This window comes from Orbicella franksi, chromosome 15 (assembly GCF_964199315.1).
Source record: "Orbicella franksi chromosome 15, jaOrbFran1.1, whole genome shotgun sequence".
Classification (NCBI taxonomy): Eukaryota; Metazoa; Cnidaria; class Anthozoa; order Scleractinia; family Merulinidae; genus Orbicella; species Orbicella franksi.
In genome coordinates, this window is record NC_138159.1 from 17,670,253 (window position 1) to 17,687,752 (window position 17,500).

At 39.6% G+C, this 17,500-nt stretch overlaps 2 protein-coding genes and 1 pseudogene across 2 annotated transcripts; 1 reads left to right on the forward strand and 2 right to left on the reverse strand.

Moving 5' to 3' along the window:
• Positions 1-495: 495 nt before the first annotated feature.
• On the reverse strand, positions 496-4,870 carry LOC145470228 (uncharacterized). The gene has a single exon (XM_081454059.1). The coding sequence runs from the start codon at positions 3,581-3,583 to the stop codon at positions 2,528-2,530; it is 1,056 nt and encodes a 351-aa protein (XP_081310185.1). The 5' UTR covers positions 3,584-4,870; the 3' UTR covers positions 496-2,527.
• Positions 4,871-5,565: 695 nt separating this feature from the next.
• LOC145470229 (uncharacterized) lies at positions 5,566-7,868 on the reverse strand (annotated as a pseudogene).
• Positions 7,869-13,837: 5,969 nt separating this feature from the next.
• Positions 13,838-15,161, forward strand: LOC145470868 (uncharacterized). The gene has a single exon (XM_081454749.1). The coding sequence runs from the start codon at positions 14,349-14,351 to the stop codon at positions 14,859-14,861; it is 513 nt and encodes a 170-aa protein (XP_081310875.1). The 5' UTR covers positions 13,838-14,348; the 3' UTR covers positions 14,862-15,161.
• The last annotated feature ends 2,339 nt before the right edge of the window (positions 15,162-17,500 follow it).

Sequence of the window (17,500 nt, forward strand, 5' to 3'; positions counted from 1 at the left end):
GCTTATTATCAAATAGTAGGTCAAACTGTCCCAGCGCTATCTCTACTTTTTCGTGAATTTGAAGTTTCATTTGTAACACAGAATGCCCCTCTGTCACCTGTAAAGTGAGTGTATCATCAAATCCAAAGAAGCCTTTCACAAAAATTGGAAACGTCTCATGTACAGGTTTTGGGGAAGGCGGCCGGAATCCCGGCGGTTTCATCGCGTATGTTTGTTTAAAAACATCATGGATTGAAAGTGTCGCTCCACCTTCCTGAAATACCACTTCTTTGCCAAGGACTGCTAAGAATGCTGCGCTTAAAAGCCCTAACTTGGACATTTCCACCGAGGAAGGCAGTTCAAACAAGAGCTGTGATAAGAACTTCCGCGTTTGGTTAACTACAAGGTGTAGGCACTACTTGGTGTAGGCACTACTTACCATATTTGGTAACTACCCGGACCATTACGTGAGTGCCTATATTTTGTTCGAGGTTATAAATTTATAGTACTGTAAGTCTGCATGCGAGCCAAGTGGCCCATCAGGCCGGAGCTTATCCCGGTTTCCGTAGCATGAAGCGACTAGGAGTATTTCTACTCCCCCCTGGATGGGATGCTAGTCCATCGCAGGGTTACCCTCCTGGGTGGAGAGAGGCACTGTGAGAGTAAAGTGTCTTGCCCAAGAACACAACACAATGTCCCTGGCCAGGGCTCGAACCCGGACCGCTCGATCCGGAGACGAGCGCACTAACCATGAGGCCACCGCGGCTCTCATTTTGTTCGAGGTTAGAATCATTGCATTTTGTTTGCGGTTAGCTTTTATTGGTATGTTAGGATAACTCTTTATAAATTTATAGTACTTTACTGTAGTTTAAATGTAAGTTTCATTACCCGGACCATTACGTGAGCGCCTACACCAAGTACTTTTTTGGGATGGGGACAATTTATTCAGGATTCTAAGAAAACCGACTGTATATGTCTGTTTGATTCGCCTCAATAGATATTGTTCAAACACTCATTAATAATTCATAAGCCCGCTCACCTGTCAAACAGTCGATAATTCATCACGGTCAATGGCTTTATAGCGATAAGACCTCCTTATTAGCATGCGGTGTTTTATCAGACATAAAGACACTGAATGTGACTTATTAGCATGCAAGAAAAACAGGCCATGAACCACCGTTTAGACTCTAAAGGATCACGCTTTGTGTGGAATGTTTTTGAAGCCGTTCAAAAAACTCGCAGCATGTGTTTCATCGGGTCTGAAACCACTCGGTTGCGCCTCGTGGTTTTTCGGGGTTGGATATGGAAAAATTGGATCATGCTTATTCATTATTCCTTGCAGTTGTTCCCGAGTCGTTTAGTATTCATTTAAAATTCCAGCTCGATATTCGTAATTCCTTTTTTTAAAATTTTATTTTACATCAGCGTTGCTAACGCAGTACAAACTGTTCCCATGAAACTTTCATTCGAAGTGAGTAACTGTATGGTCAGTAGTGACGACAGTGCGAGGAAAGGTACACAGTTGTCTCTTGCTGAAGAAAGTTACATTAATAAATAATCAAAAAAGCAATTGAGATCTCGATATGATCAGTTTATTTCTTCTAAATATGTTACTGTTAGCCGGCTTAAGTGCAAAATTTACCGCTGGGAGTAACCCTGCGTTGGACTAGCATCCCATCCAGGGGGGGTGGGGGGGAGTACAAATACTCCTGGTTGCTCTGTGCTACAGAAGTAAACCAGATATAACCACAGTCCTGATGGGCTGCTTGACTCGTATGCAGACTCTTTTATGTAAAACCATTATATGCCGTAAAATTCCTCATTTACAATGGAGGCAGTCATTTTGCTTAAACAACAAGTACATCAATGAGAAAGGTAACTGCTTGAGTTTAACACGTCAACATTGACAAAACCTTCAGCTTTTCCTTGATTCTTTCATATTTTTTCTATCTGCTATTTTGCAGAAATTTCACTGTGTATAACATTATTTAACTGAACCTATTAAGATATACCATTGTAATATCTAGGTTTCCATGCAGTATATACAATTTACCATTTCCTTTTTCCAATTCTGAAATATTCACTATCATAAATGCAACCCAGTTACGCTTCCTAAAGCGTCTTGTTCTTAAAATAGTCTAATGTCGGAGTTTGTGAAGAAATTTTGAATATTCTCAGTGTACATAATAAAATACTACAACATAAAGTATAAAGTTATACTAAATTAATGTACGCCTTTAAAAATAAGTCGCGTCGCTAAGGGCTTACGTAATCGTATATTTTTCGGAAAGCTAAGGAGTTCCAAAGAGTTGGCGCGGATACCGAAAAAGATCTATAACCGTAACAAGATAGATCATAGAGTGAAATGATCAATTTCTGATCCACTGGGAAACTAAGATTGCGCTTAGGTACATAAATAGCTAAAAGTTGGCGGTAGAATTTTATGGTGTTTCTCGAAGGGGCAACATCTAAATGTGAAATCTGGAACCGTATGCAAAGTGGAAATTTGAATCTTATCCTGGCTCTCTCTCCCGCTACATGCGTGCACTCACTGCAAGGAGCATGGATAGTCTGTTTGCTTTGGCGGGCTGGGCTGTGCTGATTGGGCTGCGGGGGTTGGAGAGATAGGATTGGATTGGACCCCTAGCTGCGACTCGGTCTGTCGGACTTCACGTAGAAGAATTCCATATGGGCGCACATCATCACGTTTTGGAGACAGCCAGTAATCAGCTCCTACTTCAGTTTGCGAAGCACTGATGATTTTAAGGTGACCATTACGATCAGGATTAACTCGATTCTGAAGAGCAATTTTGTACGTTTTCCCGTCGTAAGAGAATTCCTGCGCGTACAACCTTTCAACCATTTCAAGGCTTGGACTTGTGTAGATGCCAATACCAAACTTAGCTCTTGGCCCAGGTTTATAACCCTCCTCCACGATCTTCTCTGCGCTTTTCATATCCGTTCCGTGATAAGACACAGGCCATTCTCCACTTGCTTGGCTCGTCCGGATACCATCAGGGCCAAGCCACTTGTCGTTTTCGTACCTTCCATGAGCCCTGAGCGCAAATCGCTTCCAACCGTACGGTCGCTTGTACTCGAAGCCCCCTCTCATGAATCGGTTACCATCATCTCTGACATAAGTGAAGTCGTAATCGAACTCAGGAGCAAGCTCGTCTGTGCTTACTGTGAGCGGACCTCCACCCCATTTAAGGCGAAGCGCCAAGTAAATGGTGCTTTCGGGCTGTAATCCGTAGTCTTTCACAGTTCGATCGTCATCAAGACGCTTATTATCAAATAGTAGGTCAAACTGTCCCAGCGCTATCTGTGCTTTTTCGTGAATTTGAAGTTTCATTTGTAACACAGAATGCCCCTCTGTCACCTGTAAAGTGAGTGTATCATCAAATCCAAAGAAGCCTTTCACAAAAATTGGAAACTTCCCATGTACAGGTTTTGAGGAAGGCGGTCTGAATCTCGGCGGTTTCATCATGTATGTTTGTTTAAAAACATCATGGATTGATGAAGACGTCGCCCCACCTTCCTGTAGTACCACTTCTATGTCAAGGGCTGCTGAGAATGCTGCGCTTAAAAGCCCTAACTTGGACATTTTCACCGAGGAAGGCAGTTCAAAATATAGGTGTGATAAGAATTTCCGCGTTTGGAAAACTACAAGGTATAGGTACTACTTGGTGTAGGCACTACTTACCATATTTGGTAATTGCGCGGACCATTACGTGAGTGCCTATATTTTGCTAGAGGTTAGCTTCACTGCATTTTGCTTGCGGTTAGCTTTCATTGGTATGTTAGGGTAACTCTATATAAATTTATAGTACTGTACTGGAGTTTAAATGTAAGTTTCAGTACCCGCACCATTACGTGAGCGCCTACACCAAGTAGTTTTTTGAGATGGGGACAATTTATTCAGGATTCTAAGAAAACCAACTATATATGTCTGTTTGATTCGCCTCAGTAGGTATTGTTCAAACACTCAATAATTCATAAGCCCACTGACCTATCAAACGGTCGATAATTCATCACGGTCAATGGCTTTACATCGATAAAACCTCCTCCTTATTGGCATGCGGTGACTTATTAGCATGCAAGAAAAACAAGCCCTGAACCACCGTTTAGACTCTAAAGGATCACCCTTTGTGTGGAGTGTTTTTGAAGCCGTTCAAAAAACTCGCAGCATACGTTTCATCGGGTCTGAAACCCCTCGGCTGCGCCTCGTGGTTTTAAATCCGATAAAATCCTGCTTCTCGTTTTTTAAACATTACATGAAAGTAGAATAAACTCCCCCGCTGTGGGGAACGTGAGTGCTTTTATTGTTATTGCCAGTGAAGTGCTGGTTGACGCTGCAGATCTTGAGTATTATTATATGTTGTTATTCATAAAATAAATCTTTGCAATTTTGGTGTAGTTCTTTGAAATATGCCGAGTCACATTTTTTCACACCTATTTTTTTATGCAATGTGCAAACCAGGTGAGGTAAAAGTAGAAAACATTAACAAAAATCGGGGTTGGAAGTGGAAAAATTGGATCATGCTTATTCAATTATTCCTTACTTTGTTCCCGAGTCGTTCATTATGCATTTTAAATTCCAGCTCGATATTCACAATTCCTTTTTTTTTAAATTTTATTTCAATTTATATCAGCGATGCTAACGCAGTATAAGCTGTAATCTTTTAACTGGCTGAAGTAATAACAACGTAGAAGGATATTTTGGGACTATAATTAAAGATAGTTGCGTAGTTTTGATTTCTAGCTTAGGAAGTCGAATTTTGAAGCAGTCCTGTGAATTAAGGAGTATGGTTTGCTTTGCGATCTCGGCTTACTGGAAAACTCGTTGCTTCTTTCAAAAGTGTTTTGAGCTGTAAAATAGGAAAACTAATCATATTTAAGGTTTGATTTAAGGTAATTCCTCTGAAATAAAAGTGACAATAGATTTTTGTTCAAACTTTGTCCACTGAATATTTGTCATATGATAACTTCAATTTTGAAATAAAAAAGGGGGGTGCCCATGCTTATTAAGGAGCAGTGAGGCATTGAAAATGCCCCATTTTGGCATTATTTAATGCTTATTATAAGAACGCATTCCCAGTAATTGTAACATCTTTGTGAGCCCGGACTCATAAGAACACGCATTAAACTACAGTCAATACAATGTGTCGGGCACAAATAAACGTTTTAAGTTTGATTCAAACAGAAAGCTAAATCCTTGATTAAAAATTCGAACCAAATTTCTCTACGTGGTTACCGACTGCAAAATAGAAAAGACCACAGTGTATCTGCTATTTTTCTTATTTATTCAATTTTCAGCAATAGAAATTAAATCAGTCTTTTCTCACGCAAAGCTTATGATTAGTTAATTACAATGACTAGAAAAAAAATTGGGGTGCCCGTGCTCGTTGGTGAGCTAAAGCCATTTTTCAATTGACAGAGCTCAATATCAAGGCAAATCCGTCATGTTTTCAATGTGCACGTGCACGAGCGCGCGCTAATGACGCCATAAATTATGCGCAGTAAGGATGCGCAATGCAAATGTGAGGAATGACCTTAAGGCAGTTGCACCTTGAAGTCGACGTTCGCATATTGATTAGGGATCATTACTGCGTGAGTAAAAGAAGACCAGATAACTTGGATAGTTATGGAAGATATGCTTGCTTTCGATATTTCATTAGGAATTAAAACTAAATTAAAACTGAGGCCTTAAAGATCGAGCATTGATCCCTGAAGCAGCAGAGCAGCTTGGCGGCCTTTCTGGGCTGCGGCTCTGTAAAATTTTTTTCTCCAGGTGTTTCAGTTAAGAACTTTAGGACTTAATGGAACTTGGGTAACTTAATGTAGGACTTAATGGAACTTTGGGAACTAAAACTTATAATTTAGGTTTGAAGCATTAAACAGTATTTTAATGTTTGACGCTAAATACTGTTTCGCTTAATCCTTAAACAGCGAAGCAACTAAGGCTCAGTTTAGGCTGCGGACTAGTGTTCCATCCAGGGGCGGGAGGGGAGTAGAAATGCTCCTGGTGGTTACATGCTACAGAAGTAAACCAGATATAACCACAGTCCTGATGGGCCGCTTGACTCGTATGCAGACTCTTATGTAAAATCGTTATATGCCTTAAAATTCCACATTTACAATGGAGGCAGTCATTTTGCCTAAACAACAAGTACATCAATGAGAAAGGTAGATGCTTGAGTTTAACACTTCAACATTGACAAAACCTTCAGCTTTTCCTTGATTCTTTCATAGTTTTTCTATGTTCTATTTTGCAGAAATTTCACTGTGCATAACATTATTTAACTGAACCTAAGATGTACCATTGTAATATCTAGGTTTCCATGCAGTATATACAATTCACCATTTCCTTTATCCAATTTTCAAATATTTACTATCATAAATGCAACCCAGTTACGCTTCCTAAAGCGTCTAGTTCTTAAAATAATCTGATGTCGGAGTATGTGAAGAAATTTGGACTATTCTAATTCTACATAATAAAATACTACAACATTAAGTCTTAAAGCTATACAAAATTAATGTACGCCTTTCGAAAAAAAGTCGCGTCTTCAACTGATTTGTAAAACAATCTAAGGGCTCACGTAATCGTATATTCTTCGGAAAGCTAAGGAGTTCCAAAGAGTTGGCGCAGATACCGAGAGAGATCTATAACCGTAACAATATAGATCATAGACTGAAATGATCAATTTCTGATCCATTGGGAAACTAGGATTGCGCTTAGGTACATAAATAGCTAAAAGATGGCGGTGGAATTTTATGGTGTTTCTCGAAGGGGCAAAGTCTAAATCTGAAATCTGAAACTGTATGAAAAGCGGAAATTTTAGTCTTATCCTGGCTCTCTCTCCCACTACATGCGTGCACTCACTGCAAGGTGCATGTGTCGTCTGCTTGTCGGATAAGAATTCCATATGCGCGCACATCGTCATTATCTTTTGGAGACAGCCAATATTCAGCTCCTACTCCAGTTTGCGAAGCACTGATGATTTTAAGGTGACCATTAGTATCAGGATTAACTCGATTCTGAAGAGCAATTTTGTACGTTTTCCCTTGGTAAGAGAACTCCTTCGCATACAACCTTTCAACCATTTCAAGGCTTGGACTTGTGTAGATGCCAATACCAAACTTAGCTCCTGGCCCAGGTTTATAGCCCTCCTCCACGATCTTCTCTGCGCTTTTCATATCCGTTCCGTGATAAGACACAGGCCATTCTCCGCTTGCTTGGCTCGTTCGGATGCCATCAGGGCCAAGCCATTCGTCGTTTTCGTACCTTCCATGAGCCCTGAGCGCAAATCGCTTCCAACCGTACGGTCGCTTGTACTCGAAGCCCCCTCTCACGTATCGTTTACCATCATCTCTGACATAAGTGAAGTCGTAATCGAACTCAGGAGCAAGCTCGTCTGTGCTTACTGTGAGCGGACCTCCACCCCCCTTTGAGGCGAAGCGCCAAGTAAATGGTGCTTTCGGGCTGTGATCCGTAGTCTTTCACAGTTCCATCGTCATCAAGACGATTATTATCAAATAGTAGGTCAAACTGTCCCAGCGCTATCTGTACTTTGTCCTGAATTTGAAGTTTCATTTGCAACACAGAATGCCCCTGTGTCACCTGTAAAGTGAGTGTATCATCAAGTCCAAAGAAGCCTTTCACAAAAATTGGAAACGTCTCATGTACAGGTTTTGGGGAAGGCGGTCTAAATCCCGGCGGATTCATCATGTATGTTTGTTTAAAAACATCGTGGATTGATGAAGACGTCGCTCCACCTTCCTGTAGTACCACTTCTTTGCCAAGGGCTGCTGAGAATGCTGCGCTTAAAAGCCCTAACTTGGACATTTTCACCGAGGAAGGCAATTCAAAATATAGGTGTGATATGAATTTCCGCGTTTGGAAAACTATAAGGTGTAGGCACTACTTGGTGTAGGCACTACTTACCATATTTGGTAATTACCCGGATCATTACGTGAGTACCTATAATTTGCTTGAGGTTAGCTTCACTGCATTTTGCTTGCGGTTAGCTTTCATTGGTATGTTAGGGTAACCCTATAAAAATTTATGGTACTGTACTGTAGCTTAAATGTAAGTTTCACTAGCCGGACTATTACGTGAGCGCCTTCACCAAGTAGTTTTTTGGGATGGGGACAATTTATTCAGGATTCTAAGAAAACCGAATGTATATGTCTGTTTGATTCGCCTCAGTAGATATTGTTCAAACACTCATTAATAATTCATAAGCCCGCTTCCCTTTCAAACGGTCGATAATTCATCACGGTCAATGACTTTATATCGATAAGACCTCCTCCTTATTAGCATGCGGTGTTTTATTAGATATAAAGACACTGCAGGTGACTTTTTAGCATGCAAGAAAAACAGGCCATGAACCACCGTTTAGACTCTTAAGGATCATTTTAAATCTGATAAAATCCTGCTTCTTGTTTTTTGGGGTTGGAAGTAGAAAAATTGGATCATGCTTATTCATTATTCCTTGCATTTGTTCCCGAGTCGTTTATTATTCATTTAAAATTACAGCTCGATATTCATAATTCCTTTTTTTTTTAATTTTATGTTAATTTATATCAGCGTTGCTAACGCAGTACAAGCTCTAACCTTTTACCTGCCCAAAGTAATAACAACGTAGAAGGATATTTTGGGACTATAATTAAAGATAGCTGCGCAGTTTTGATTTCTAACTTAGGAAGTAGAATTTTGAAGTAGTCCTGTGAATTAAGGAATTTGGTTTCCTTTGCGATCTCAGCTTACTGGAAAACTCGTTGCTTCTTTCAAAGTTGTTTTGAGCTGTAAAATAGGAAAACGAAACATACTGAAGGTTTGTTTTAGGCCCAGTTAACGTTCAAACGTTGCATTCCACATGTGTCGAATTTAATTAATTCCTATTTTGATCGACTTAAATGCGGTATTTGATTCAGACGGCGAATTTAATGCTGCCAAATTACTGCGCCTTTCAATAACATGGGGACTCTAAAATTCAAAGCTCAACCAATAAATGCGTTTTTCGCCACCGTCAATCAAATGTTCGGCGGCTCCTCCCATCTTCCGACTACTGCCGAACACTGTTTCTTTGTCTGAACTGTGCTCAACGATTTGATTACCTCGCTCTCGGCAGTAATCGGAAACCGGGAGGAGCCGCCGAACATTTGATTGACGGTAGCGAAAAACGCATTTGTCGGTTGAGCTTTGAATTTTAGAGTCCGCGTGCAATTGAAAGGTGCAGTAAACTCCGTTCGCCGCCAGAATATCCCTAGTGTAATATTGGGTAATAAATAAATCATAATATTTTACTATAATTTATGCATTATAGTTAGTCAAATTAACAAATTGAGGTCAGTTTTTTATGCGTCTGTCCTCTTATTGATGATAAATTGCGTCATAACATTGTCAAAGTGGGTGTGGAACCACGAGCTGCAGGCGAGTGGTTCGGCAGTAATCTTTGACAATGTTATGACGAAATTTATCATCAATAAGATGACATACGCATAAAAAACCGACGTCAATTTGTTTTTTACAATAACAAGACCCAAAAATGGTCAAATGCCGACAATAAATGAGGGGAAAAGACGCCGTAAGCTTGCCGTAAGCAAAGACAAGTGAATTTTTTCAAAATGACGCCAACATTGTCAATAGCTTTTCTGGCTTTTTGATTGGCTATTTAAAAAAAGTCCACAAAATCTCATTGGTTAAAAAGTTGACAGTTTGACAGCTGAGAGTTGAACTTGAAAGCTTGCATTAATTAAAATTTTATCCGTCTGTACTCCTATTGATGATAAAAATGAGCCAATCAGCGCGCGAGAAATTAGACAAATATTGTAAAATGTCGAATCTAAGTCGAATCTTCGACTGTTTCAGTCTCAGATTCGGCAAATTCGAAACTGCCGAATTTAATTGATTCAAACGTCGCATATAACATGTATTTAATGCTCGAGTTAAATTCGGCACATGTGAAATGCGACATTTGAACCGGGCCTAAGGCTCGCGCTCAGTTGCTCCTTGAAGCCGACGTTCGCATCACGGCGTGAATACAAGAAGACCAGATAACTTGGATAGTTATGGAAGATATGCTTTCTTTCGATATACTTGAGTGGGAATTTACACTGAATTAAATTGACGCTTAAAAGATCTAGCATTAATTTAAACCTTAGATGACAAATATTGTTTGGCTTAATCCTTGAAGCAGCAGAACAGCTTGGCCTTTTTAGGCTGCGGCTCTGTGAGAATTTTTTCTCCAGGTGTTTCTTTGGGAACTAAAACTTATAATTTAGGCTTGAAACATTAAACAGTATTTTAATATTTGACGCTGACTACTGTTTGGCTTGATTCTTAAAGTAACGGAGTAACTTTAGCCTTTTTAGGCTGCGGCTCTTGGAGACTTCATTATTCATGCAGGTGTTTCAGTTAGGAACTTTAGACTTAAAAGTTAGGCTTGAAACATTAAACATTAATTTAAATCTGTCTACTATCTACTTTGCCCTACACAAATACACTTTCCTTTCCCTTTGCAGCTTCGAGAGCTGCATTAAAATCCCGTTGCTGTTTGCAGGGACCTTTTTAGCAGGTGTCTGAATAAGACTAGACTATCAACTGAAACTATAGAGTTGCACCATTTTCCTGAAAAAATGAACAGAAATTTGTACACTGTACATGTATACAAATGACGTATCTAAATTAATTCAGTCGAAAGTCAAACCTAGGTATAATTTTCTTAAGGTATTGGGAAGTAATTTTTTTCTTCTGAATGATAAAATTGCTCTATATTAACTTTTCCTTCATAATTTCAACGGTAATGGTGGATTAAAAGAATGCTTTTGAGTGATGTTGGTGACTTCTGAGCTGGGATATACCACCTGGTATTGTGCGCGTTAGAGTTATCACACACGACAACAAAGACGCGCGAGTGGTTTTCTCGCTTGCTTCTAGCGACAAACATTATATAGTAAAAGAAACCAATGTCAACAACAGTAATGTCAGGACCATTTCTGCTAATGAAAGGGATCCTAACGTTCTTTCTAGAGCGCAAGTCGATTCAGATAAATACCCTCGGGCGGGTGTCCCGTGTCTCGCTTTACCGTGCTGCACACACCTCAGTCACGAATTATATGGGTATTACTTACTAGAAATATTTAGTATTCATTGTGCACAAACAACGCAGTTCACTACTTCTGTCAGCCATTCCGTCTTTCGAAGTTAATAACTATTTGGGTTAGTTAATATTGATGGAGGCGTCCACGACAAACAAAAGAAAGTACGTACATATTTACGAAACGCTGAAATTATGGCAGCAAGTAAATAACAATAAAAGCCATGGCTTGTTACATGTCTTAGTAAGTGTACAGCAAAAGTAGTATTGAAAGTTTCATCGATCGAGGAGAATAGAATTAATTGTACAAGTATGGTATTTTGTTACGTTCCAGAAGCTTCTTTGTTTTTTCGCACAAAACAAGTGTTTTGACCAATGCCAGACATGATTTTTAAAAGAAATTTGAGAAGGCTTTTAGGAAATTCTTCCTAATTAGCTTTATGTATACATTTTTAATGCAGTTCTGAATTTTTTTGTTAGTTACTTTTAATTTTTCATTTATGAGCTTCGATGTTATTTTAGCTTTTGTTATTTTATTTTCTATATAGGACCCGCCTGAAAACCACACTTAGTGATAGTGGCCTCCTCTTAAAATATGTGTTTTTTTATTGTCATTATTATTATTATTAATCTATTTTGTTCCTGTATGTGTGTTGCGCAGAAGGACATTTTATCAAAGAAGTTCCCGAGCTTTAAGATGAATGGGCTTATTGAACCTAATTCAATTTTGGAGATTTCATTGAGGGGAGTTTTCGAAATTTACAATTAAATGTATCTTATTTCGAGTGTGTGCATGAGAATTTTCTCTTGCCTCAAGCAAGAGGATGATTTCCTGGTTTCCTGTAAAACATTTCTTCGTCGGTTTTTCAAAGGATTATTTCTCTTAATTTTATTAGCCGGGTTCTTTTAAGAATGTCTATGTTCTTTAAGTCAATTTGCGTCCTAGCTTTCAGATTTTCATTATAAATGCTAGCATTTTGAGCATTGAGTATTTTTAGCCCGAAAATGCCTGTATTCTTTCGATCAACCTGACGTACCCTTACTACAGTGTTCTTGAGAAGAATTTCTTTAAATACTTTCTCAGCGCCTGTATCAGCGTCAACTTCACCGAGTGAGACGTTGGGAGGCAGGAAGCACACTTACTCTTTCGCAGGTGCCTTCGACCCTCCTCCGATCCCGCGATCCCGCATCCCTCGTGCGGGTCCCACGTTCCTGGCGTGTCCAAAAACGTCTTACGCGAAACAAGATGATTATCACAGCTCGGTTAAAGTATCGAAATGAAAAGAAACTACGAAGTTTGCCCCTAGAGCACTTTTTTAACACTGCAGTACAACCTAAAGCTGCCGGGACTCACCATCAACCCTTACGATTTTCATGGAAATTCTCCTAACAGTTTTGCGGGCATTTTATGTCTTGGGAGAATTTCGCTTTAAATCAACAGTCTATTCGAGAATTTCGCTTTAAATCAACAGTCTATTCGTATCTTTTCTGGAGATTTGAAGGAGCTATGCCACAAATGGCACAGCTTGAAAGAAAAAAAAATCGCATCGTATTTTCTTGAGTGTGAACCATCCTTGTTCCTTTGGGGCTTATTATTACCGCTGATATTTTCCTACTTTGAAGTTTGTTGGCTATTATTTTGAAGTTTTCTATCATCCCAAAAACTATTTCCTTATGTGACATAGCGTGACATAGCTCTTTCAAATGGCACAAGTCTCATCAGGCAAATTACAACACCGTCTTCAAAAGCCGGATCTTTTTCGTCGCGAAAAGAATTACGACTCCTTTGAAAAGATTACACCATTTGTTACTGTTTTGTATTTCCCTATAGAGGAATAACGTTTTTGTTATTTTTACGGTTTTTTTATAGTTTAACAAGCTGAGAATATCGAAGAAGTGCCCATGGACTTTGCGAATTCGGCATCTCTCTGAATGGAATCAAACATGGACGACAGCTCGGGGCTGGACTTAATCTGGGCTAGGAATTGACTGAGCAAGGGGGTTTTATCTGAATAAAAAAAGAAAACCAATACAGCGTATGCAAAAAATAATAATAATAATAATCGAAAACTCTTTAGTGGCCAGAGTCAAGAAACTGCGATATTATAGAGCATAAATAAAGAATACACTTCTGCGGTGTACCTCAGTGGAACATCAATATGGCGGCCGGAAAATAGTGTAATCATCTAGAATTTACTTTGGTTATCTAGGCGACTGATTACCTTTACTGAACAAACAAATATTTATATAAACACTTTTCCTAATACTTAAACTTCTCAAATGGCTAAAACTCGCGAGATAAGTATGTGTTTTTCGACAAACATGATCGTAACTTTATGTCACGCACCACCATAACTCTGAAATTCAAAATACGTTGGTTTCCAAACGAAGGACTCTGTTGAGCTGAAAAGTTGTACACAGATATAAATTTAGCACCTCTTATGCCTGATAAGTATAAACAGTTTGGTGTTTCTTTGGGTTTGGATTTTAGAATTTGATGACGTCACGTGCATACGCTCTATAAATAGTCTTTCTTAGGACTCATTGCGAGTGCAAAATAAGTCAAATAAATCAAGGTTTTGTAGTGCAGTGTTGACGATTTTTCGAGTAGTACCGATCTTCGGATTTGCTCTGAATTCATCGATATTTAATTCCTTCCCACGTTTCCGCAGCCTCTTTGGAAATCTTCGGAAAATCTTTGTCTTTGAACTGTCTTCAGAAACATTTAATAGTAAGACGTCGGACTTCCGACGTGCCAAACAGGTGAGCGATGGCTAAGTTTCACCAGTTCAGTTTGCAGCCAATTTTTATTCGCCGAAGTGGAAAGATTGCGTGACGAGGCAGAAGAGCGTCTACTCCTAGTATTCAAATTTCCAAGTCACAAGATTTCGTGCTGACTTAGACACTTAGTGTGACTCGTGCACTATGTATGATATGAGCCCACAAAGAAACTGTGGTACAATGGTACTTTATATTAGTATGACTGTGCCCTCTGGGGACGTTTTTTACCGAACATACCATATTTTCACGCATGACTGGGATCAGTCTCCAACGAAGCCGCTATTTCGGTGGTCGCGCAACGTTTCTCCAGTAGGAGAGGACCGTTGCGTGACGAAATAATGGCTCTGCACGAGACTGAACAAGTACGACCTCAGGTGAAAAACACGTGCATCAAACAACTAAAGAAACACGGACCAAATCATTGAGCTGTGGCCTAAAATATCCTCACTTTGAACCTGTACTCACGGATCTAAAGCTACCTCAATAATGTCCGAAAATGCGTGTCGGAGAAGGTTGTTATTTTCAGTTGTAGCCTTTGCATTAGTCTGCATTGCAGTGAGTACGGCTATTCTGGGGGTCGTGTTTTCTTTGTTTACATCTTCTGCAGACTGTGTTTCCTGCCGTTCGTACTTTAGGCTTCCAGGGATTGTGGCTGCAGTAGTGTTTGCTGCTGGACTTCTGATATTATTACTAAGACCAGTCATGTTGTGTTACAAACGAAGACGTATCAACACAACTCCTCAAGTCGTCGTCTCTTTGATTCCCGCAGAAGATTTGGAAAAATCCGCCGCTCCTATTCTTCCTTTTGTTCACGTTCCTCATCGTCTACCGTTTATTGAAACTTCTTCGACTGATTCATTGCCTGATTATTTTACTGTTGTTCAAAATCCCGATGAAGTTTATTTATCTGTGGACGCGGACGATTGGACAGAAAATGTTCCCGAAACTCCGCCACCAAGTTACGAGGAAGCGCTTGAAATGACAACATCTGCAGCATAATTCCAAATCACAGGAAATTACCCAAGACATTATAATATGTAAGAATTATTTATCATATAAGTTTTGATATAAAACTGTTGGTGAAAACCTGAGAAGTCGCAGTATGTCTTTGTACTTTCCATGCGAAAAAGAGACGAACTGCCTGGATGAGAAGGTGAGACGGAAATGTTTCTCTTATAGACTCTACAAAAACAAAAGCACTGGGAAGGTTGTTTTCATCATTTGTATGTGTAAAATTATTTTTGGTTCGTAGGAAAACTGTATTTAACAGAAACAAAAAATTAAACGCAAGAAGTAACAAATTCGAGCTGTCTTGCGGACTAGTACATCTCTGATAGGACACATCTTTAAGTCTTTATACAATAGAATAAAACAATTTGAACAAGTTCTATTCCGTGCATTTGCTCTGTAAAAGTGAAAAGTTCCCGTTTTCACTGAAAAACGGAAGTAGTGGACTTAATTAAGAGCGAGTAGCATATAGGCCTGAGAAATAGTCACATGGCTTAGTAACCTCGATGTCGGTATATCGATTGAAGAAGTTCGATTGCGCTAAGTGCCAAGTATCGAATGCGTGTTAACGTGCCAGTGGCAGAATGTCTTCTAAATAGCTATGTTTTGGTGGTCAAAGGACACTCATTTAAGCCTGGTGATCGGCAACTTGACACAAGTGTAGCATTAGAAGAACTGAATTTTTGCGGCAGTTCACGGTTCCAAGAGTGCTGTTAAGCGCTAATAGATCTAAACTTGGTTTCCGACTGTATCAGGCCAAAACAGAGCAGTTCTAAAAGCATCCTCGGAGACCCAGGGGCAGTTAGTGGGGGCGGGGAAAACTCTAAACGGGCGAGATAAAAATTCGAGCGAAGATTAGACTTTTCTCCGCCCCCACTAACTGCCCCTGGGTCTCCGAGGATGGTCTAAAAGCAGGTCAGTTCATGGGCACAAAAAGGAATTTTGGGGAGTAAGCACCGGGCCTATGAAAGTGTGAATGTAGACTTATAAAATGTGTTAATTCGGCGGGAAGGTGCATTCCATGTTACAACAGTACAGTTACCCATAATGCATTGCAAGAATACGAAAGTGTTGAATTCGGGATACAAACGCACTCAAATTGCATGATAAATAAGTTCCCAATTCTCACGTCTAGTAAAACTCTCTAATTTGAAACATAGTTATTTCAAAACCTTGCATACCCTATGATCGGCCTCTTTGACAGTCTTACAATTACCGATCTACAGAAAATCAGAAACCACGAATTGGCGCGAAAGTTAGACGCGAAAGATTTAGTTTGAATGGTGTGTATTTCATAATTTCAACAATTTTTGGTTTTTCCGGAAACTTTCCCAGAAAATTTTCGTTCCATTTGTCTCTGATTCGATAGTTCCGGAATTTTTGTTTGAATGGAAAGCGCCTGTAATCCACATTTTTCGAATGGATTTTCCGGAAAATTACTCTGTGGTTGTTTACCATTCACGCGGAGAAACCGGTTCCTCAATAGTTTGTGCAAATGGTAAGCAAAGTAAGTTCCATTCGGATTGGCCATTTCACCATTTACTCAACAACCCCCAGTTTACCGAGAGAGCCTAGGATGAGATGGCAGCTAGAACTGGTGAAGAACTGGAAATGGTAAGCGCATTTTCTATTCGGATACTTCGGTTGGAAATTTTGGACTACCGTTCAAAACCATCTGTTTATTTCGGTAATTTTCCTGTAGGTTGAGCCAAAATTACTGTTTCACCACTTACATTCTGACCGAAATCTCCTGAATTTTGGGATTAATTTTTTTGAAGAAATGGTAAACATCCTCAGGATTACGTTTTCAGAAGCTCCGTCTCCCCCGAAATTTTCCAGTGCATTACACGAAAAACGTCGTGTTCCGTGTAAAGACATTTTGAAAGTCGTGTAATAGAATGCGTATTAAAAAGTAAAATGGCTTGATGAATGCTTGTTCAACAGCAACCATTTTCTCAGTAAAAAAAATTCGAATAGGTCGAATACAGTCGAACGTAACCTCCTGTAAGCGACCACACAAGATGTCAAGCCTAGGTAGTCGCTTACGAGAGGTGGTCGTTTACGAGAGTTTAGACCATATTGGATAAAAATTTTGCCTCATTAGAATATGGTGACTGCAGAGACTTGCCCCATGCGCCAATGCCGATGCAATGTTTTATTCATGTGAAAAGCCAATTTCGAGAACAAAATCGGGTTCATCCCTTTAAGAAATTTCCGTCTCTTTTGCCGGCCCAGGGATGCGATGATGTTAGAACAACTTATTATCCAATTTCCGCTCTATTATCTGTCAAGTGATCGCTTACGACAAAAAAAACAAACAAAAGAAAATTTCAAATTTTTATTAAATAGCTCGAAAAGTGGTCGCGGTCGCTTGAGAGAGTTGGTCGCTTACAAGAGGTTCCAAGTATAGTGATTTGACTTTGAAACGTTTGGCATTTTGGAAGGCTGGTCGCTTACGAGAGGTGGTTGCAACTGGAGGTTTGACTGTATTTGACTTCCGCTTTTGTCTTTCCCAGAAAAATGAAAGCAAAAGGCACGCGTTGCAATGGAATGCGGAATGCGGTCCGTCATTGGATTTTAACCCAGAGATGATCAAGGCTACATTTGATAGCCTGGATCTCAGCCACCTA